Source organism: Mirounga leonina, unplaced genomic scaffold (genome assembly GCF_011800145.1).
Source record: "Mirounga leonina isolate KUSES-001 unplaced genomic scaffold, KU_Mleo_1.0 Mir_115, whole genome shotgun sequence".
NCBI classification, from domain to species: domain Eukaryota; kingdom Metazoa; phylum Chordata; class Mammalia; order Carnivora; family Phocidae; genus Mirounga; species Mirounga leonina.
Genome location: NW_023270268.1, coordinates 59,600,848 through 59,620,925, shown reverse-complemented (window position 1 = coordinate 59,620,925; position 20,078 = coordinate 59,600,848). Strand labels below are relative to the sequence as shown.

The 20,078-nt window shown below is 37.8% G+C and overlaps 1 protein-coding gene across 1 annotated transcript in view; it reads left to right on the top strand.

Moving 5' to 3' along the window:
* Positions 1 to 15,106, top strand: part of SERPINI2 (serpin family I member 2) — a 30,525-nt gene extending 15,419 nt beyond the window's left edge. Inside the window, exons 5-8 of the mRNA XM_034998444.1 lie at positions 3,717 to 3,814; positions 7,892 to 7,978; positions 11,069 to 11,158; positions 14,889 to 15,106. Coding sequence (XP_034854335.1) covers positions 3,717 to 3,814; positions 7,892 to 7,978; positions 11,069 to 11,158; positions 14,889 to 14,965 — 352 coding nt within the window. The 3' untranslated portion in view covers positions 14,966 to 15,106. The remainder of the gene's footprint in view (positions 1 to 3,716; positions 3,815 to 7,891; positions 7,979 to 11,068; positions 11,159 to 14,888) is intronic.
* The last annotated feature ends 4,972 nt before the right edge of the window (positions 15,107 to 20,078 follow it).

Genomic DNA, 20,078 nt, shown 5'->3' with positions numbered 1-20,078 from the left:
AGAAAACAGATGCAATGTAGGCAAGCATGAGGGAGAGCACAGAACCGAGCAAGTGTCAGTGACACAATGAGCAGCAAGAGATGTGAAGCAGCGTGCCAAAGAGACTTCGGAAAAGTGAGAACACCTTCCAGAGGACATGAAGTATGTTCTTACTGGGCTAGAAATCAATCCCAGGTTTGGCCAGCTTTGGATCTCTAAACAACTGAATGTGAACTGTGTATGGGTGGGGAGAAAAGTGATCTCAGGGTAAATGAAGCTGAATATGAGAATAGAAATGTCATGACCAGCTGCAGTAGTGATTAGAAAATGTTCACTTACTTTAACCTAATGGATACTGATACAAATTGGAATCGAGTTTACATTAAACAGTGTCTAGATATGTTTCGTATGGGACAGAAAGCACTTTTAGCTCAGCCATTGAGGCTAACAGAGTTTTTCATACATACACAGACACAGACACAGACACATAGATACATATATACAAACACACTCTAGGTAATTAGTCAGAAAGTGACCCAAAACTACCATGTACTCATATAATAGTCTAGGTCCACCACTGTCAGGGATTGTGTTACATTTTTATCCTCATGGGCAGACCTAAGATTTGGTTTGGTTGGCTCTAAACTTGAACGTTCCAAGGATGACTCAAGCCCACTGAATCAAAACCAGGATTCCAAGTATTATGGATGGGGACCCCAAGGGAGACCCATCTAAGACTTTCTGTCAATAAGTAAGAGTCCTGGGTATAAAGGGGAAGGAACAGGCAACACCAATCCACAATAGGGCCTACAGACCAAGAGTGGCTCCATCTTAAAATGGAAATTCTAAATTGTTTTCTTCATTTTCTGCACCTGTTACCTGTGTTAAACCCCCTTTAAGCCCAGTGGTTCCGTATGGCAGTAAACTGGTAATAGATACTGTTTACATATGCTAAAACATTCATTTTATGATTACTTAATTGTTAATTATCTATTCAGTCTCTTTGCTGATTATTCTTTTATCTTTAGATGTATTCTTTAGACAATTTTAGATGAGGGTCAAGGAAAAGGGGAAATGAACCACATCTAAAATAAATATTAAGTCTCACAAAATTTGAAAGAGGCACATAATTAACATTGTATATATATTGATTGAGATTATGATTTCAAATTATATTTTGATTAGAAGGCAATGTGGGTTAGCACATTAACTTTGACTTGGAATGGCCCTGAATTTGAATCCCAGCTTTGTCTCCTATCTTGAACTTGAGCCTGGAAATCAACCTCTTCAATCTTCCACTTTCTTAATTAATGGGAATAATGCTAACTTCCCTGGGTTTTTGTGAAGATTAAAAACTATAATCTGTATTAAGTGTCTAACACATGGAAGTACTACTTCACACCTGGCAATTCATGACTCCAGTAATTGCGGATAATTAGAAATTGGCTGTATATCATACTTTTATTAAATGGTTGAATGAGTTTCTATTGCTGTAGGTTTCGTTGGACTACATTATAAGCAGGACTGTAGCTTAAGTGACTCTCCACTGATAATTAGGCATTATTAAAAGTTGTAATAAGTCTTGCAGTATTCTTGTCATTATCCTAAAACTATTCTGCTAAAAATAGCCAATTTTTAGGTGAACTAGAACGTTTATTTTCCACCTTTTAGGTGCCTACACTCCATTTAGTTGTTAAAAAGAGTGTAGTAATAAAAACAGGGAAAAAAGTGGAAAGATGTCAAAACCAACAATGCAGATTGTTGGCTACTGAAGCACAGACAGACGTTAATAATCTGCTATCCTTCCATTGTCACAGCTGATGTGACTTCCTTCAATTTATGGACACACCTACTATCTTCCCAATAGATCCTGTAAAAAGGGTAAAAGAGGGCACCTGGGTGGCTCAGTCGGTTAAGCGACTGCCTTCGGCTCAGGTCATGATCCTGGAGTCCCGGGATCAAGTCCCGCATCGGGCTGCATTATCTTTCTTAGCTGGAAGTGAAAAGAAAGAAGTTGAAAACAGTGGCATAATGCAAACTATTTTCACTACCAGTAGATTTTAATGCCCATGTTGTGTCCATCCTCAGGGCTCTGAATAAGTTAATCTTTTCCGAAAGTACATAGTATTTTACCAAGATATAATTCAGGCCCAGTAAATCTCTGCCATAGCATGTTCATTTTTTTTTGAAGAATTATAATTGATAAACTGAGGGTTTTAGAGGGGAGGGGGGTGGGGGGATGGGTTAGCCTGGTGATGGGTATTAAAGAGGGCACATATTGCATGGAGCACTGGGTGTTATACACAAACAATGAATCATGGAACACTATATCAAAAACTAATGATGTAACGTATATTGACTAACATAACATTAAAAAAAAAAAAAAGCTTGTTCAGTATTTGACAACTAAAACAGTGATCTACTTGGACTGATTGCTCGAGCTAATTTCCAGGCCTGGGTATGGGCCTAGCTCTTAGCTAAGCAAGGATCCTGTCCTTGACCAGCCTTGTGTGGAGAGCACAGGGGCAAATGCCCATCTGTTCACAGACTGAGCTCCTTAGGCAGGGCTTGTCCTGGAATTTCACCGATGGAAGAAATATACAGAACCCCCTGTTCTTTTCTCTCGTGAAGTTTCCAACCTGGTTTTAAAAAGCACATTGATGCTTCTGGCATCTCTAAAGTCAGTAAGTACTAGCTTTTCTTTTTTCTTCCTTTTTAGTGAAATGATAAACAGATTCAGTATTCTGTTAACTTGGAATCATAGATCAGCCTGTGAGAGTCTTTGAGATTCTCTGGTTAGGGTCTTCAAGTCAGGGAGATTGACGTTTGAAGATTTGAGTGGAAGCTAGAGTCCTAACTTCGGGCCCTGCATAAGAAGTAGTGGCCAGCAACTTTTTTTCCCCTCCTATAATTTTTTATCTTTTATTTTGTTTTAAGAAATTTAATTCCCTTTCTATCTTTTACCCTTTTTTTTTTAAAGATTTTATTTATTTATTTGAGAGAGAGAGGATGAGAGAGAGCAAGCACATGAGAAGGGGGAGAGGCAGAGGGAGAAGCAGACTCCCTGCTGAGCAGGGAGCCCGATGCGGGACTCGATCCCGGGACTCCAGGATCATGACCTGAGCCGAAGGCAGTCGCTTAACCAACTGAGCCACCCAGGCGCCCTCTTTTACCCTTTTTACAGGATCTGCTGGGAAGATAGTAGGTGTGTCCATAAATTGAAGGAAGTCACATCAGCTGTGACAATGGAAGGATAGCAGATTATTAACGTCTGTCTGTGCTTCAGTAGCCAACAATCTCCTCCAAGGGCTGTTGGCTTCTCTTCCCCTTCCATGGTATTTTGGATGTACGCCAGGAACCATCTTTGATGGTGTGAAAAACCAGAGTATATACAGTTGCTGGAGGGGAACTTTACTTTTCTAGGGAAGGAGCCAAGCAATTGAAAACTTAGAACTCTCACCCTGTTTTGTTAGATAATTATAACTTCAGAAAATATAGTATTTTCTTCCCTCCTCCCACCAGCCATTTATCTGGGAAGCAAGTTATTAGCAACTTCAGAACTGCTCAGTGGAGCTGGGGAAAAATGGTATTATACATATGAGGAAATGTAATTGGGATAATGAAAACAAAAGATTTCACATTATAATTTCTTCCAAGTCATCCATTTTGTAGCAAACATTTTGGTAGCAAATGTATACAGTTTTTCAAGAATTTTCCTCTTCATTTTTTTTTAACAGATTTAAAGTAGAACAAAAATTAGACTTCAAAGAAGCTTTGTATTCTTTGAATATAACTGAGATATTTAGTGGTGGCTGTGACCTTTCTGGAATAACAGGTAGTGTGATAAATAATTCTTATATTATTATGTTAATATGTTTTCTTAGTAACTCTGTCAACTGACTGATCTGAAAGAGCATTCGGCCCCAGAAAATACATACACACCCAGTGACTAAATGTCAGAGTCATGTTGAGCTGTCTGTAAATAAGCACTTTATTTTGTATTTAAGTCACTTTCCTTAAAGAAAGTCAGAAAGCATTTTAGAATGTTAGATAAGCCTTCTAAACATGCTTGTAATAAAACTATGTAGGTAAAGTAGTATACGGGCTTTTATTTCAGCCCTGTTTGGATTTCCTTATCTGAATAATGGGAATTACAACTTTGAGGCTCTTATCTACGTGGAGCTAATAAAGCTCTTATAAACCAATTTGCAAATGTTAATTTGGTAATATTGAAGGCCATGAAATCGGCATCCACAAGCTGCTGGACGATGAACACAATCTAGAAATTGTAATGCCACAGCTTGCAGATTTAGCTTGAGACTAACAACACATCTGAGGAGATGGAGCTTTTATGCTAACTCACACCTGGGAAACTCCACATGGCTAAGATGCTCACTCACACAACAAAGCCCAAGACAGTGTTTTATTTTTTCTTGTCTTGGCAGTACGCACTAGTTGAAAAATATCTAACTAAAGAGAAAAAAAAAGATGGACAAAGAGGACCAATTTGTCCCCAAGTTTCTTACCCTCTTTTAAATGCAGTCTTCTGTTTTATTAAAAAAAAAAAAAAAAAAAAAAAGGCCTAACAATACAAGCCTGTCTGTCTGATGGGGTTTTGTATCATAACATGGAAATATTGTGTATTCCTATATAAATATCTGGGCTTTGGAGAAGTATTCATTAATTTATTCACTCATCAATTATGTGGGTAAATGAATAGAATGAGCTTTCCTGACGGAGGAGGTGGGTGGGGTACACTGGTGACAGATGTTCATTATTCCCTTCACACATGATTTAGCTACTTGTTCGCACGCTGACAGAGATATCTGACTTCTCTGACAATTTCATCGGCATCAAGAATGAGGCAGTCAACATTAAATACTGCAATGGCACGCTATCTAAGTTCACCCTGGAACACAGCCATCCCGCCAACCTAGCATCAACCAACCCATTTTTCAAGCACTTCTTCCTGTTAGCCTTCTTTCTGACCTTCAGATGCTCACTCGCTATAAGCAGGCATTTCAAGCAGCCACTCTCTACAAATCTCCAGCAACTGATGACTTCTATCAAATCTCCTTTTATAGGCAGGTTTATCACGAGAACACTTCCAAAACTCTTTATAAGAGAATTTGTGCAAGAGAATAACTTCCAACAGCGAAAAACAAACGTCCAACATTTTCTGCTCTTTCTCTCCTGAGTTGCCTACTTGAGTTGCTTTAACCACTTTGGTTCTATCTTCCTGCCAGAAATAAAATAGCCAGGGCCATCACTGGTACTACATCTGGTCATCAGGAGAACAGTAAATTCCCCGCTATCCCTATTTATCACGTGTGCAGTAAACATTCTCTAAAAGCTACTGCGAAGGAGGCTAACACTAGTGCTGTGGGATATTTACACAAGCTTTGAATGAAATGTTTTCAGACAGTTACTTTTGGAAACTTGGAGATGAATATTTGGCTTCACACTGCTATTACTTCTTGTGGTTACCTTTAGTAAAATATTTAAGCTTTCTGAGCCTCAGCTTTCTAATTCGTTAAATGAGGTAACAAATTGTAGTGGTGAAAATAATTGAAAGAATGTATGTAGGTCACCTCGTTCTGTATCTGGCACATAATAGATACTAAATAAATGGTAAATATATTTAAAAAAAACAACAAGTGGGTCTATGGCACATTAATATTTACTTGGACATCTTCTAGCAAAGCTGTAGAAGGTTTCTTGTCCTCTTAATTTGACAGAGACATACTTGGAATTTTCATAGAAAAGGAGAAAAATTATTACAAACCTGAAGAAATCAGTGACTTTATGGAGTCCAGATTCCTTGTTCCAGTCTATTAGCTGTCAGGTCCCGTTCTTTTCCCAAGATCAGGTCCTCCTCGTGGTAAGACCGGATACGTGAGACCAGAGGCTCAGCGTGGAGTCCCTTGATCTGGTACCAGTGCTAAACCGGGTGAAATTTTCCACTGCACCCCAACATGCATTTTATTCTTCACTCTTGGCTTGGTATGGGTCTTTAGGTCAGCTACTCTGGGCTCCACATGTGAATCCTGTCTTATTCTAGGCAGTCCTCAGGAAAGAACTTGCTTACTTGCCTGATCTCATAGCACACCATTCTCTTGCATTTCAAGATGTGCATGCCCCCTCTTCTCCATCTTATTTGTTTCTGTCGCTGGACATGTTCATATCCATGATTTATTTGTTTGACAAATATTTATTGGAAGCCAACTACATGCCGGGCAGTTTTGTAGGGATGCATAAAATGGACAAAAGTTCTGCTTCTAGTGAAGTTTACATCTGCTGATGAATAATTAATAAGCAATTCGTTAATTAAATGGAGAGGTGATGGATGCTGTAAGTGAACTAAAACAGCATCATGGAATAAATGGTGATTAGGTCAGATACAGGCAGAATTAGAAGACTGGGTTGGGAAGTAACATTTTTGTTGGGATCTAAAGAACAACGGAGCCAGTCAGGGAAAGTTCTGGGGAAGAGGGTTTTAAGCAGAAGGAGAGTTAGGGCTAAGGCCTTGATACTTGACCTTGAGCTGGAGCTACTGGATGAGGAGAGGAAGGTAGCAGATGAATATAAGAGGTATTCAGGGGCCCAGATAAAGTGATCACAAGCAATTTGGAGTTTATTTTTAGGAAGCCAATTTTTTAAAAAGATTTTATTTATTTATTTGGCAGACAGAGACACAGCGAGAGAGGGAACACAAGCAGGGGGAGTGAGAGAGGGAGAAGCAGGCTTCCCGCTGAGCAGGGAGCCCAATGTGGGGCTCGATCCCAGGACCCTGGCATCATGACCTGTTCCGAAGGCAGACAGGCAGATGCTTAACGACTAGCCACCCAGGCGCCCCAGGAAGCCATTTTTTATGCAAATATCCCTTTGGAGACTTCTCTTTCTCTTGCCTGAGGGGCTTTACTTCTCTGTGAGCTGCCAGAGCTGGTTCCCCTCTACTGTAAGGAATTTCTTCCCGAATCCTTGTAAATCTGGTGGCTTTGGTGGAGTCTGCGTGGTCCCGTCAGCTTTCTCTCCCAAGAGAAACAAAGCTCTTTTTTATCCTTTCTCTTCAAGTTTCCAGGCCCATCGTCCTTCCTCCACTTTCTGGCCACCACTGAACCCGGGAGCATGTTCCTATTGTCTCTTTGAGGCACAGTGTCAGATCTGAGTGGTCCTGACACAGCGGGAGTGGCTGATGGCTTCTGAACTCGTGGCTTCACTTTCCCCTTCTCAAGGAGACTATCCCTGCAGGTCACAAGATCAGAAACGCTTCACACATACAGCAGTTCCACCAAGGGGAGAAGAGGGGTATGTTCTCTCAGCTTGTATCCACACTGGAACAGAATGTTGTAAGACACTCCCTGACACTGAGGAATTTGACAGGTTTTTAAAGCATAGCTCTGAAGTGATTTGGTAACAGATGACACAAAATCTCTTTAGACTTTCATAGCCTCACCAGTCTTGAAAGAAAGTAAATTTTGTTTTAAAGTCAGATCAAAACTGAATACAGAATTCAAAAGGCAAGTTGGCTTTGAGGTTGAATACATAGGGTGGGATTAATTCAAATCTGCAAAGCCTTTTTCATCTTGTCTGTAGACCATAGCAAAGCGGGGCAAAACCTTCTGTCCGTACAAATATTTCACTTAGTGGGATACCTGATTTGAGGCTTATCCCCTTCTATCTTTGCCTTTGTATCTGGGCTAAACTTGATCTCTCTCTGTGGGTCTCTGTATCATTTCTGCAAGAGCTAAACTACCTTCCACCTCTAGCAAATTAACTAACTTGGGAAGAATTTGTTATTGTTTTTTTCCTAGAAATTTCTTTGTTCATTTGAAAATGTAATTAACACGGGACCTAGTAAGTAATGGCTCTGAGTTCTAATCCTTAAATACACTTTCCTATTTTCCAACAGACTCAGCTGAAGTGTTTGTTTCCCAAGTCATGCAACACGTTTTTTTTGAGATAAATGAAGATGGCAGTGAAGCCGCAACATTGACTGGTAGGACAAATGGTTTCACAACCAGCCAAGAGGAAAGACTGGGGGGGAAATGCACAGCGTTAGGACATTGGCATTTCTGCATGACTCTGACCTCCTGTTTCCTTCCTACTGTCCCCTACACTGTAGGAAGAAAAGAGAAATTGGTTGTATAAGCTATTTCTGCATCTCTGCAGGTGCTGCTTAATAAAAAAGGCCGGGGAAGGGATTTGATTAGGACTTGAGGCCTACCTACTAATATTGGCTTTTTTGTAAGTTGCATTTTACCTGCCAATCAGGACATAGGACCTGTGGAGGAAACTTCCTGTTCAAACATGAAATCCTTATTGTTCAGGAATGCTTACTCTTAGGTAATTGTATTAATTTCCTTCTTTTATTACACCAAGTAGGCCCCTACTTTTCTAATATGGTTTTTGTCATTATCTATACACCAGTGCCTCTCAAAGTTAGCTGCCCATTAGAATTACCTGGAAAGCTTTTTAAAATCCTATGTGCAGTCTATTCCCCAAAATTAAATTAGTAAATTGATTAAATTAGTGTCTCTGGAGGTGAAATCCAGACTCTAGCATTTTCTTACATTTCCCTGAGTGATTTCCATGTGCATCCAAGGTCGGGAACCAGAGCTCTGTGGTGGCTTGCGGCCCGTCCTCGCTACTGCAAGTCAAATGTAGTGTGTAGACGTGGCAGCAACATCACTTGGGAGCTTGTTAGAAATGCCAACCCTCAGGCCCAACGCTGGAACTACTTAATCAGAATCTGTGTTTTTTCCAAGGTCCCTAGGTGATTTGTGCACAGTTTTACAGTTTGCGATCCACTCCTTTATGATAGATTTTCTTGAATAAATGGCATTTTGAATAGTATCTATGCTGTATACAAGTAATCCTCAAAAAAATAATTGGAGGAAATTTAATTAGAAATGCAAAAGCGACTTTAATGAATGTCTCATAAGTCTATTTTAATTCTTCAGACTCTTGTGATTTTAGCCAATATATGAAAGATATGCACCCTTTAAATGGTCTTATTGATAAATTTCTATAAATGTATATCCGTGTTGTTAATTTCTCGGTTAATTTGTAATACTATGTAGTGTCAATGGATTTTGACACGTGGGTGGGTCACACTGGACTCCCGCTACTGTTCTGTCATCTCCCAAAGGACTTGGCATTGCTGTGCTCAAGGAACTTAGATTGGAGAGCATGGGTTATTTCAATCTTGGCAAAATAAAAAAGTTGCATTGGATGAAGTTGTTGGCCTATGTAGACAAATTTTCCAGGTGCTTTTACATAAGAGTCTTTACAGATCATCATCTGATTCTCTCATTATATTGATGAAGAAAGAGGCCCACGACATGAAGTGGTTTGCCTAGGGTCATACTATTAATTGACAGCTCAGTTTGTACTCTAATCAGGTTCTCTGACTTCAGGTTCAGAGCTCTTTCGACTATCACCCACTGCCTCTAATTTAAGTCTAGAGTTCTCTAAGAGGGGCTAACAGTCATTAAGGGATCAACAGTGACCCTGATGTGTTACACATCAGAATAGTTTTCAGTGTGAGTATTTTGACTTTCAGGCATCTGCTCAGTGGATGCTCAAGAACAACAACAACAAAAATCTCAAGTGTTCACCCAAGTGAGAATGGGAATGACACTGACTATGCTTTTTTGTATTCTCTCATCAGTTCAGATATAGGTCTCTATTCACTGGTAATTTGGGCATTGTAGCCCTGATATTGCAGGTAGGAGAGTGCCATGCATTTTATATTACTAAGGTTATGCTTGATTCTGAAGGTGATCAGAATATGCCACCCCCAAATAAGCCACTTTGTCTGAAGGGTTCTTGTGAGCTGAAGAAAATGGAGAAACAGCACAGGAAAAAAAAAAAAAAGAGCTCTCTACTCTCCTCCGATCTGCCTATAAACAGGGCATAAATTTCCCTTGTGAAGGTGTCTGTCCTCCTCTCTTGCATATCAGAAGGAGAATAACCTTTATCATAAGAGATGAAAGTTGGCACTGAAGTGAGTCTACATAACAAACCTTACTAAATAACCCTCTTATACTATTAATTTTTCCCATATATTTACCTTCCTACAATTTATTGCCCCTTTTTCGGTCTAGTCACTTCTCCACAGTTTACTACCCTTTGTTAAAAAGGTAGATAAGCTCTCAAGCCTAACATTTTGGGGGGATATTTACTTCTTTTCTGTGAGGCTCCTTTGGGGTTATAGAATAAACCATCTCTTCTGCTAATCTAGCTTTTGTCAGTTTAATTTGCATATCCCCGTCACAGAGAGTGTAGAGGATATTTTTCCTTCTCTACCATTATTTTTCAGTTCTGATCATTCCTGTTGCATTTTTAAAAATGATTTTCATGAGTCTGAAAAAAATTTGTACAAAATCATTGCATTATTGGTAAAGGAAACATCTGAATTGAGTGTAGAAATATTTAATTTAAAAAGAAAAAAAAAACAGCCATTTAAGTTTATCCACTCTAAATGTCGGCAAGTTCTACAATGGAGCCACATGATATAAATTATTATAGTAAATAATTATTAAGGCAACAAATCTCTTCTTCTAACCACATAATAAAAATCCCATAATCATTCACAGCACAAATCCTAAAAGCTCTGAGCCCACAGAATAATTCTGGAAAAGTTAAAAAAAAATAAATTTGAACTCGGATGTGATTACCACAAGCCTGGAGAATAGAAATGAAATGCAAACATATCTGGATAGGAATTAAAAGTTGAAACATTAGAAGAATAAATCATATAATGTAAATAAAAAGTAAGCAGAAAATTACTGTTTAAAATAACTTTTTCAACTGCTTTCACTAAATTGAATCTAGTATCTGACTTTCTTCTTCATTGAGCATGAATGTGAATAGAATTATTCCTTGAACAAGCCACTATTTGTTCTTCTGCTCTTTGATTTTAAATTTATTCCAGATTTCTCTGTATTTTGAAAATGGTTATTTTTCTACATGTTAACTCATCAAATGAAATGTCTTTTCCTGTCTACAAAAAGTATTATGGATATATTTTCTTTTTTCATCCTTTAATGTGCACATCTAAATAAGTATTGTCTCTATTTCATAGGCATGCACATCCCTGTGATCATGAGTCTGGCTCAAAACCAATTTATAGCAAATCATCCATTTCTGTTTATTGTGAAGAATAACCCAACAGGTATCTTTTCTAGTATTCTCTGGGGGGACTGCTTGAGTCAAACAGACCTAGTTCTAGTCGCGATCTGTAATCTACATATCTGAGATCATTTATCCGTTCAATGTATTGAATCTGTTTCCATTTTTCAATTTATTCTTTCAGTGGGCTATTTAGTGAATGCCTCTTTTTATTCCAGGCATTGTATTTTAAGAGGTGACAGGGGCCTAAAATAGGGCATTGGTAGTAATAGCTGCCAACACAGCTATTATTATATGCTAGCGATTTTAAATACCTATCTCTAAAGCTAACACCATTCCAACAGGTTAGCTATTTGAGCAATGACAACATAGAAGCTCAGAGAGAAGTTATATAATTTGTCTAAAGTCATATGGCTGGAGAGTGGCAGAGTGGAAATAGGACTTGTTTGTCTCAGAAATCAACTCTCCATGATACTGCAAAAGGAATAGAAATGGGGAGTTGCACAATTGTGAAGGTTTCAGAGGTAAATTCCAAAAGAACAAGTGACTAGCTATATTCTCTGAGTGGGAGGGAGAGGTCAAATATAATTACAAATCTCCAGTGTGGGCAGTTGATGAAAGATGATGCAGTTAGCTACAAAAGGTAGAGGTAGGTGTGGATTGGACTGCATTTGACACAAAGGCAACATGTGGAGTATTTGGCCACATGCTCTGCACACAATATCAGCATCCCTAGAGACTGACAGTGTGAACTTGGGTGTTAGACTTGGCTCAAGTCCTAGCTCTGTTAACTAATGGTTGTAAGACAAGTCAATGATACTTCCTAAGCCCTATTTTCTCCACCTCCTATTTAAACATAGTATCAGTACTCATGTCTTAAGAGTTAAAAGAATATATGAAGGCTGTAAAACCATGCCTGGCACATACTGTTCATTCTGTTAAGTCAATAATTATGAGTGAGGGACTGATTGAATACATGAAGGAAGGAAGGAAAATGGAGAAGTTTGTATAAGTTGGGTTACATGGAAAAGAGACATAGTTAATTTTAGATCTGAATCTGTTAGATTAGCTAATGGTACTGATATTATTGTCCTCCTGAAGGATATACCACTCTCTCTTTTAAGGCTCCATGAAACCAATGCTGAGTGACCCTTCTGAAAGTTACATCTTGGAAACAATGAGATAGTTTTAGATATGCTGAGATTGCATTAACACAACTTCAATTCCAGTGGTGGATGTGTCAGTGTTAAAGGATATTCTGAGTGTGTCATTTGATCTATGCATGCTTAACCTTTGGATAACTCTAATTTCTTACAATTAGTATGTAATTATCGAGTATGGAGAATTGAAAGAAATGAAGCTGCATTGGACATCAATGCACAAGGAAATAATGGCGTTTATAATAATGTTGTTGGATTCTCTGTTTATAAAGTTGATGATCAAGGCCATGTAATTGCTACCAGTTAAACAGCAGTGAAAATTCTAATTCCCAAATAATCCATTTATTTATTTATCTGTGATAATGCTTAACTATCAGAACTTAATGACAATTTCTACTGTCTCATGATCTTTATTGTAATGAGACTTTCTAAACTAGGGTTACTCCCTTAAAGTATTGTTTAAAACGAATGGCTACTCATTTATCGGGGGCTGTATGTTGTTGCCATATAAAATGTAGAATGGGCCATTATCTTAAGATGATACACATTCGGTGGTTTATTTATTTTTCTCTCACAAATGAACTGAGGAAATCATTGCAATTGACAAAAATGGTGCCTTAGCATAGCATAGTAAACTACTAAGTGGCTTAATGCTTTACATAAAATATATTCATTTGACGATTACTGAAGTAAGAGGGTGAATGATTTTAGATTTAGTATAATCAATTTTTATCAGATTTAAAATTTTCTTTCGGTCAAACAGTCCTCTTGGGCAAAATCCAAACATTATTTGTATTTTTCTACCACGTTAGTTTTATATTTCAGTATATTTACCCAAATCTCTTACTAAGCTGAACTTCCAAGGAAATGAAGAACATTTTTTCTACTTTCAGGCTGAGGGGGTAGGCCAGTGTTGGAGACTTCCAAACAAAATTGTGAAAGATGCTATATGAAATGTGCAATTTCTCAGAAAATGAATCATGATTCTGAAACTGACAGTAGTCCACACACAATAAAACAAATCGTGTTTAAAACTCTTTACGGTTTTGGGTTGAAAGAAGAAGCAGACTGCAGGATATACATTAAGAAATCTTTCTTCTAGGCTATTGGCTTTGGTTATGCTAGTGTATTTTAATATTAGGAAGTAAAAGTTGTTGTAGACATATATTGGTTAAATATAGAGGACACCTCTTTGAGAAGGGGGAATGTAGAGAAAAATGGAAACAATAATGATTTCTGCTTCAGCCTGCCTTTCTATCCATTGCTGTTATGTCCAGGGAGAGTTCACTAATTCATCCAATTTAATGGAGAGTAGATTGGTGACTGCATAAGGACTCCATTCAAAACGTGCTACTCCTTGGTCAAAGAAACAGATTGAAAAGACTGGGACAAATGGCTTTTATGTGATGTCTTACACTTCTGAGTGTTTAAAATTTTAAACTATTGTCTTCAATTATGAGTTCAGTTTCCATAAAAGTCACTTAAGGAATTTCCCAAACAATTCCAATAAGCATTTTAATGCCATAGAATTATAAATAGACAACAGTCATTACTGATTCCTATTGTGACAAAAGGCAATATACATCTTGGGAAAGTTATTTATGGGTCCCCATCTACCTGAAAAACAGGAGAATATGTTTTCTTTTTCTTGAAGTTATTCTGAGATTTTTGAGGCAAAGTATTATTGATTATAATCATTAAAAGAAAAAATCTGCTGGAGATTATGTCTATTTCCGTGTTACTGGCTCTTCTAGGACTATCTGTCTTTGGGCCAAACAGTAAAGAGTTAATGGAAAAGGACTCTAATAATTATTACAAGTACATTTCAGTATAATTTTCATTAGCTTTAAAATTATGTAAAATTTATTTTATCACTTTTGAAATTCACATTTATTACATATATCTGTAAGGAACGTAAAAGTCAAGGCAACCCTTGGCATTGATCTATTCAAGCCACTTCTCTTACCCTAGTTGAAAAGAAAGATGAATGGATTTTGACACATCCTTTATTTCTGTTTTGTCCTCTAGTTGTTAGTTCCTTTTTACTCGCAAACACAGAAAGGTTGGATTCTGGTGTTTACATTTCTGCTGTATACAATATCACCTCAGTGAGGATTTGGAAAGCACTAGCAATAAAAAATATTATCTTTTGCCATAAGCTTTGCTTCAGAGCTGAAATAGGACATCTGAGAAGCTGCTACCTTAACCCTAAGGGCTTATGTTACAGGCATAAAACGATGACTGCTAATGCCTTAAATTTTAACTCCATCATGTTCATCACGATTTCATTATGCTGTGTTTGCCCAAGTCTCTATATTTAGAAGAACACCTCTCTGCCACTTTATTTTTGCCTTCCTATATGAAAAACAGGACTAATGCATTTTCCATGACAAGCTGTTGTTGGTGTTAATTTACTTCATAAATTACCAGAAAATGATTAATAATGATATAATTATGTATTTTAGACAAAGGAGAGGGTTTTGCTGTTAGACGTTGCCTATTTATCTTATACAGAGAAAAAGACTAAATGATCTGTTAAAATATTCAGAAAGACTAATTATTGTCAACTTTTTTCTCCAGAAATTCCTAGTTGTGTTTTTTTTCTTTTCCTAGAATCAATTTTGTTTATGGGAAGGGTGACAAATCCTGACACCCAAAAGATGAAGGGAAGAGATTTAGATTCACTGTGATTGAAAAGAACAGCCTCAGAATATAAGATGATTCCTGAAAAATAGTTGATTGGCAAAATAGCATCATCGTGCAAGTATTTTCTATGTATCTTTTTCTGTTTTAACTGTACCTGTATTAATCTGTACTGATATAGACCTGTATTAATGAATAAGTGAAATTAATAAATGAATTTATTCATTAATGTTTCTGGTCCTAATGTTTATTCATTAATGTTTCTATATCAGTTTTATAAAATCTATATGAATCAAAAGCAGGGAACTTACATAAAATATTACTATTAATATGTTAGAACAATCTTGTCTAAGATATTTTGATACCAGATTTCTATCTTAGATATCAAAGTCTCTGTATTCCTAAAAAACTGGGCCATCTGACCCCCAGGCACAGCAGCATTATCCAGACCACGCAGAAGTAAGGTCAAGAGATAGAGTGGGCATGGTATGTGTCTCTCTGGGGGCCACTTAAGATAGAGAGATCTAGTATCCACGACAGCAGATGAGCTTTGAGTATTTTACTAATCTTAACTTAATCTTTTGTTTTTATTTTAATTCCTATTAGTTAACATACAGTGTTATATTCATTTCAGGTGTACAATATAGTGATTCAGCACTTCCATACATTATCTGGTGCTCATCATGATAAGTGCCCTCCTTAATCCGCATCACCTATTGCATTCATCCCCTCACCCACTTCCCCTCTGGTAACCATCAGCTCGTTCTCTATAGTTAGGAGTCGGCTTCTTTGTTTGTCTCTCTCTCTCTTTTTTGATGAATGGATAAAGAAGATGTGATATATATATATATATATATATATATATATCGATATATATATACATATATATACACAGTGAAATATTATTCAACCATATAGAGAATGAAATCTTGCCATTTGCTATGACATGAATAGAGCTAGAGTATCATGCCAAGTGAAATGAGTCAGAGAAAAAGAAATACCATGATTTCACTCATATGTGGAATTTAAGAAACAAAACAAATGAGCAAAGGGAAAAATCTTAACCTAATCTTAACTCCATATATTAACATTTAATATTTGCCATTGTTTTAATACCTTTTGGGACATATCTATTTTCTGATTTATGCTTTAAACATATATAAGAAAGTAAAATAATGAGAACTTCTATAAAGTTTTCCCATGCATGAAAGTGACAGCTCAATTAGTGTGATTTAGGAAGCTGACCTTCCAAGATTTTATAACACTGAACTAAGGAAGTGTTAGAGCCAAGATTGTAATCTGTAAAGATTAAATGCAGAACCCTTTCTCTGAATACTCGGAAATGTCAGATCCAAATATTCAAAAGAATATTACATTCCGATGACTTGATATAACATGTTTCACACTTTTTCCGTTTTCGTGTTAATGATGTAGAGTATCCTTTGGTTGGTCTGTCTGGCAAGTCTTAGCAGAGGATTTCATGATAATGGCTACCCATTGTTGAGCTCTAATTATGTGTCACACACTGAAGTAAGCACTTTATCTACATCATGTTAAACATACTAAAAACTCTGTGGGATAATATTACCCACCTTCCAGATGAAAAAACAGAGGCTCAAAGGTGTCATAGAAACTAGTTAAGGACACATAGCAAATAAATATGGTGATCTTCACAGTATTTCCAAGTTTGAAGCCAAGACTATCTGAATGAGAAGCCTGTGACCATAATCTCTGAATTATAATCCCTTCTACTTAAATCCTTTATTTTTTTTTAGGATTTATTTATTTATTTTAGAGAGAGAGAGAGAAAGAGAGAGCAGGGGCAGGGGCAGAGGGAGAAGGAAAGAGAGAATCCTCAGGCAGACTCCTACTGAGCACAGAGCCTGATGTGAGGCTTGATCCTAGGACCCTGAGATCATGACCTGAGCTGAAATTAAGAGTTGGCTGCTTAACCGACTGAGCCACCCAGGCACACCCGGTGTAAATCATTTAAAGTAGTGAAGGTCTTCCCCTGAAACATTGTGCTGTCTAGTCTCCAAAGTCTAGATTTCTGTCTACAGAAAAACCTAGAACAATACTCAAGACATTATGAAGACAACTTTATAATTAATTATGATTGCTTAAAACCATAATGTAATTGAAAGCAATATTCATTTTTCTGGACTGTCAACTTGAGCTTACTTAGCTATAGCACAGCAAATGCTAATCTATATGTTAATGATATACCACAAGTTTGTTGCTCTTCATGGAACGGGTTTAAAAATATGCTTCCTCAATTCAGGAAGAAGAGGAATAATAGGCTGTTAAGAGGATAGTAGTTTTATTCTGGTCTCTCCGAATTCCTGTTTCCCTTGGATTGCTTGAGTCTTAGGATCCTCTTCCATGTGTAACATGTGAGTTTGCTCTGGAGATTTATTTATTCTTTCCACAAATATTGAGCTTCCACCATGATCCAGGCACTGCTGTAGAGACCGGGGATATAGCAGTGAACAAATATGACAGGGTCTCTGCCTTCATGGAACTGTCATTTTACTGGTGACAGAAGAACCATAACCAGTGAACAAATAAAACAGGATAAGGAATTAAGAAGAGTTTTATATTTTTTTTAAGATTTTTTATTTATTCATTCGAGAGAGAGAGACAGAGAGCCCACGCAGGCAGAGAGGCAGAGGGGGAAGCAAACTCCTCACTGAGCAAGGAGCCTGACTTGGGACTCGATCCCAGGACCCTGGGATCATGACCTGAGCCGAAGGCAGACGCTTAATCGCCTGAGCTACCCAGGCGTCCCAAGAAGGGTTTTATAAATGAGACAGTGTAATAAGGAGACTGCCCAAGTTTCACTTTAAGTAGTTTTTTTCATAATATGTTCCTCATATATTTGCTTTTCTTCACTAAGATCTGCTAAACATCTGCTTCAGGTTCCCTGCGATGGAGCCTGACTTCGCACTGTCAGATGTTTTTCTTCTCCGATTTCATGCTCTGCACCTGGTAGGTGTTACTTGCCTTGCAGAAGGAGAGTGTTTAAGCTCCTCATAGAAGAGAGGGCAGGTGCACCCCGGTGGCTCAGTCAGTTTAGCGTCTGCTGTGGCTCTGGTTATGATCCTGGAGCCCTAGGAGCCCAGTGTCAGGTTCCCTGCTCAGCAGGGATCTGCTTCTCCCTCTCCCTCTAACCCTCCCTCTCTGCTCATGCTCTTTCTCTCTCTCAAATAAATAAATAAAATCTTTAAAAAAAAAAGAAAGTGTAGCTTTCTGATATGGGTTCAAGCTGAAAATCCCCCTCCTCCTGTTCAAGAAACATAGCTGCCAAAGCACTTCCAAGATTAAAACCTTTAATCTTCACCTTCAGTGAAATTAACTCAGTAGTTACTAGAGCTCCATATCACAAAGGTTAAAAATTTCTGGAATATATTTATAACATATATAAAATAAGATATGAAATAAAATAAATATGAAATAATTTACTTTGCTAAGCTATATGAAATCTTTAAGATCACAACAGTACATAATCTATGTGGGATAAAAATATTGTCACATAAATATCCTTTGAAAAAATCTAATCCATCATACACATATCACATATACATTTTTTTTCTTCCTTGAGATAAAATGGCCATTAAAGTAGTAGTATTTTTTGGAAACTTTGGAGTTAGGTTTATTGACTTCACACAATTATAATTCATGGCATACTTTAGAGCACAGAGTCTGGTACATCAGGCAGTGGGACCTAGGGGGTCAAAGACCTAAGATTTCTTTTTTGGGGTGAGATTTATAGAATTTCCTGAATTGGGTAATAATGATTTGGAAATCTTGAAAGACACAGAGAAAAATTAGGCAGATTTCATTAGAAGTCAGTGGTTTGGACTTCTGGAAGTAAGAAATTTTCTCATAGGAGGGCCTCGCACCATTGAGACACACCCAGTGAGGGGCTGTCCCCTGAGCTGTGTGGATCCTGAGACTGACTCTGCATAGGGTGGAAAAGTTAGTGTACTATAATCTGTTTTTCCCCTGTATTTCTCTTGTGTTTTTTTTTTTTTTTTTTTTCTTCCTGGCTCCTTGTGTGATCAACTCTAAATAAAGTCTGAAGTTCTAAAGGCCCAAATCTGTTTTGTTTTGTTTTTTTTTTTCTATCTCTTTTTGATGCCTCGAATGACCACCCTGATGGTATAAAGGAAGTGAAAGATGAGACATTTTTCACGGTCTAAAATTATATTTTTGGCTTGTCATCTCAATTCTCTGGGGCTTCAATGCCCTTACCAGTACACTGAAGGGTTGAACAAATCTTATTTTAAGTCTCCATTCCAAAGTCCTATGTTTGTAAATCTTGGACTTCTCATCAAAGACACATTTCTGGAAGAATGTCTTTTGAATCACCATTATCCATAAACAGTATGTTTTCATAAAACCAACAAAAATTCTAGGATGTGCCTCTCACTTGGATCTTGGTCTATTACATTATCCTTAATGTATTTACAGTTGTCTTTTTATAGGTTTGAGATTCAATTTTTATTCTATTTTATTTTTTTTAAAGATTTTATTTATTTGACAGAGAGAGAGAGAAGAACAGCAGGCAGAAGGAGAGGGAGAAGCAGGCTCCCCACTGAGCAAGGAGCCTGACGTGGGGCTCAATCCCAGGACCCTGGAATCATGACCTGAGACGAAGGCAGATGCTTAACTGACTGAGCCACCCAGGTGCCCCTGAGATTCAATTTTTTTTTTTTTTTAAAGATTTTATTTATTTATTTGCGAGAGAGGATGAGAGACAGAGAGCACGAGAGGGAGGAGGGTCAGAGGGAGAAGCAGACTCCCTGCTGAGCTGGGAGCCCGATGCGGGACTCGATCCAGGGACTCCAGGATCATGACCTGAGCCGAAGGCAGTCGCTTAACCGACTGAGCCACCCAGGCGCCCCGAGATTCAATTTTTAAAAACAGAATATACATATGTGTATATAAAACAATTTTGTGGCAGACACCTCTATGTCATGAAGATTTTTGACGATGGCTTCCTCAGGATAGAGCTGCTGCTGGGCAGTGGTGGCCTGGCTGGGGATGTCATTTCATCCGTCATTGTATTTATCTGAGTGGAACCTGGCAATTAGTTCTCATCCACGGAGTTAGAGTGGAGGTGAGTGCGTCACTTGTGAGCCCACATGATGAAGAAAC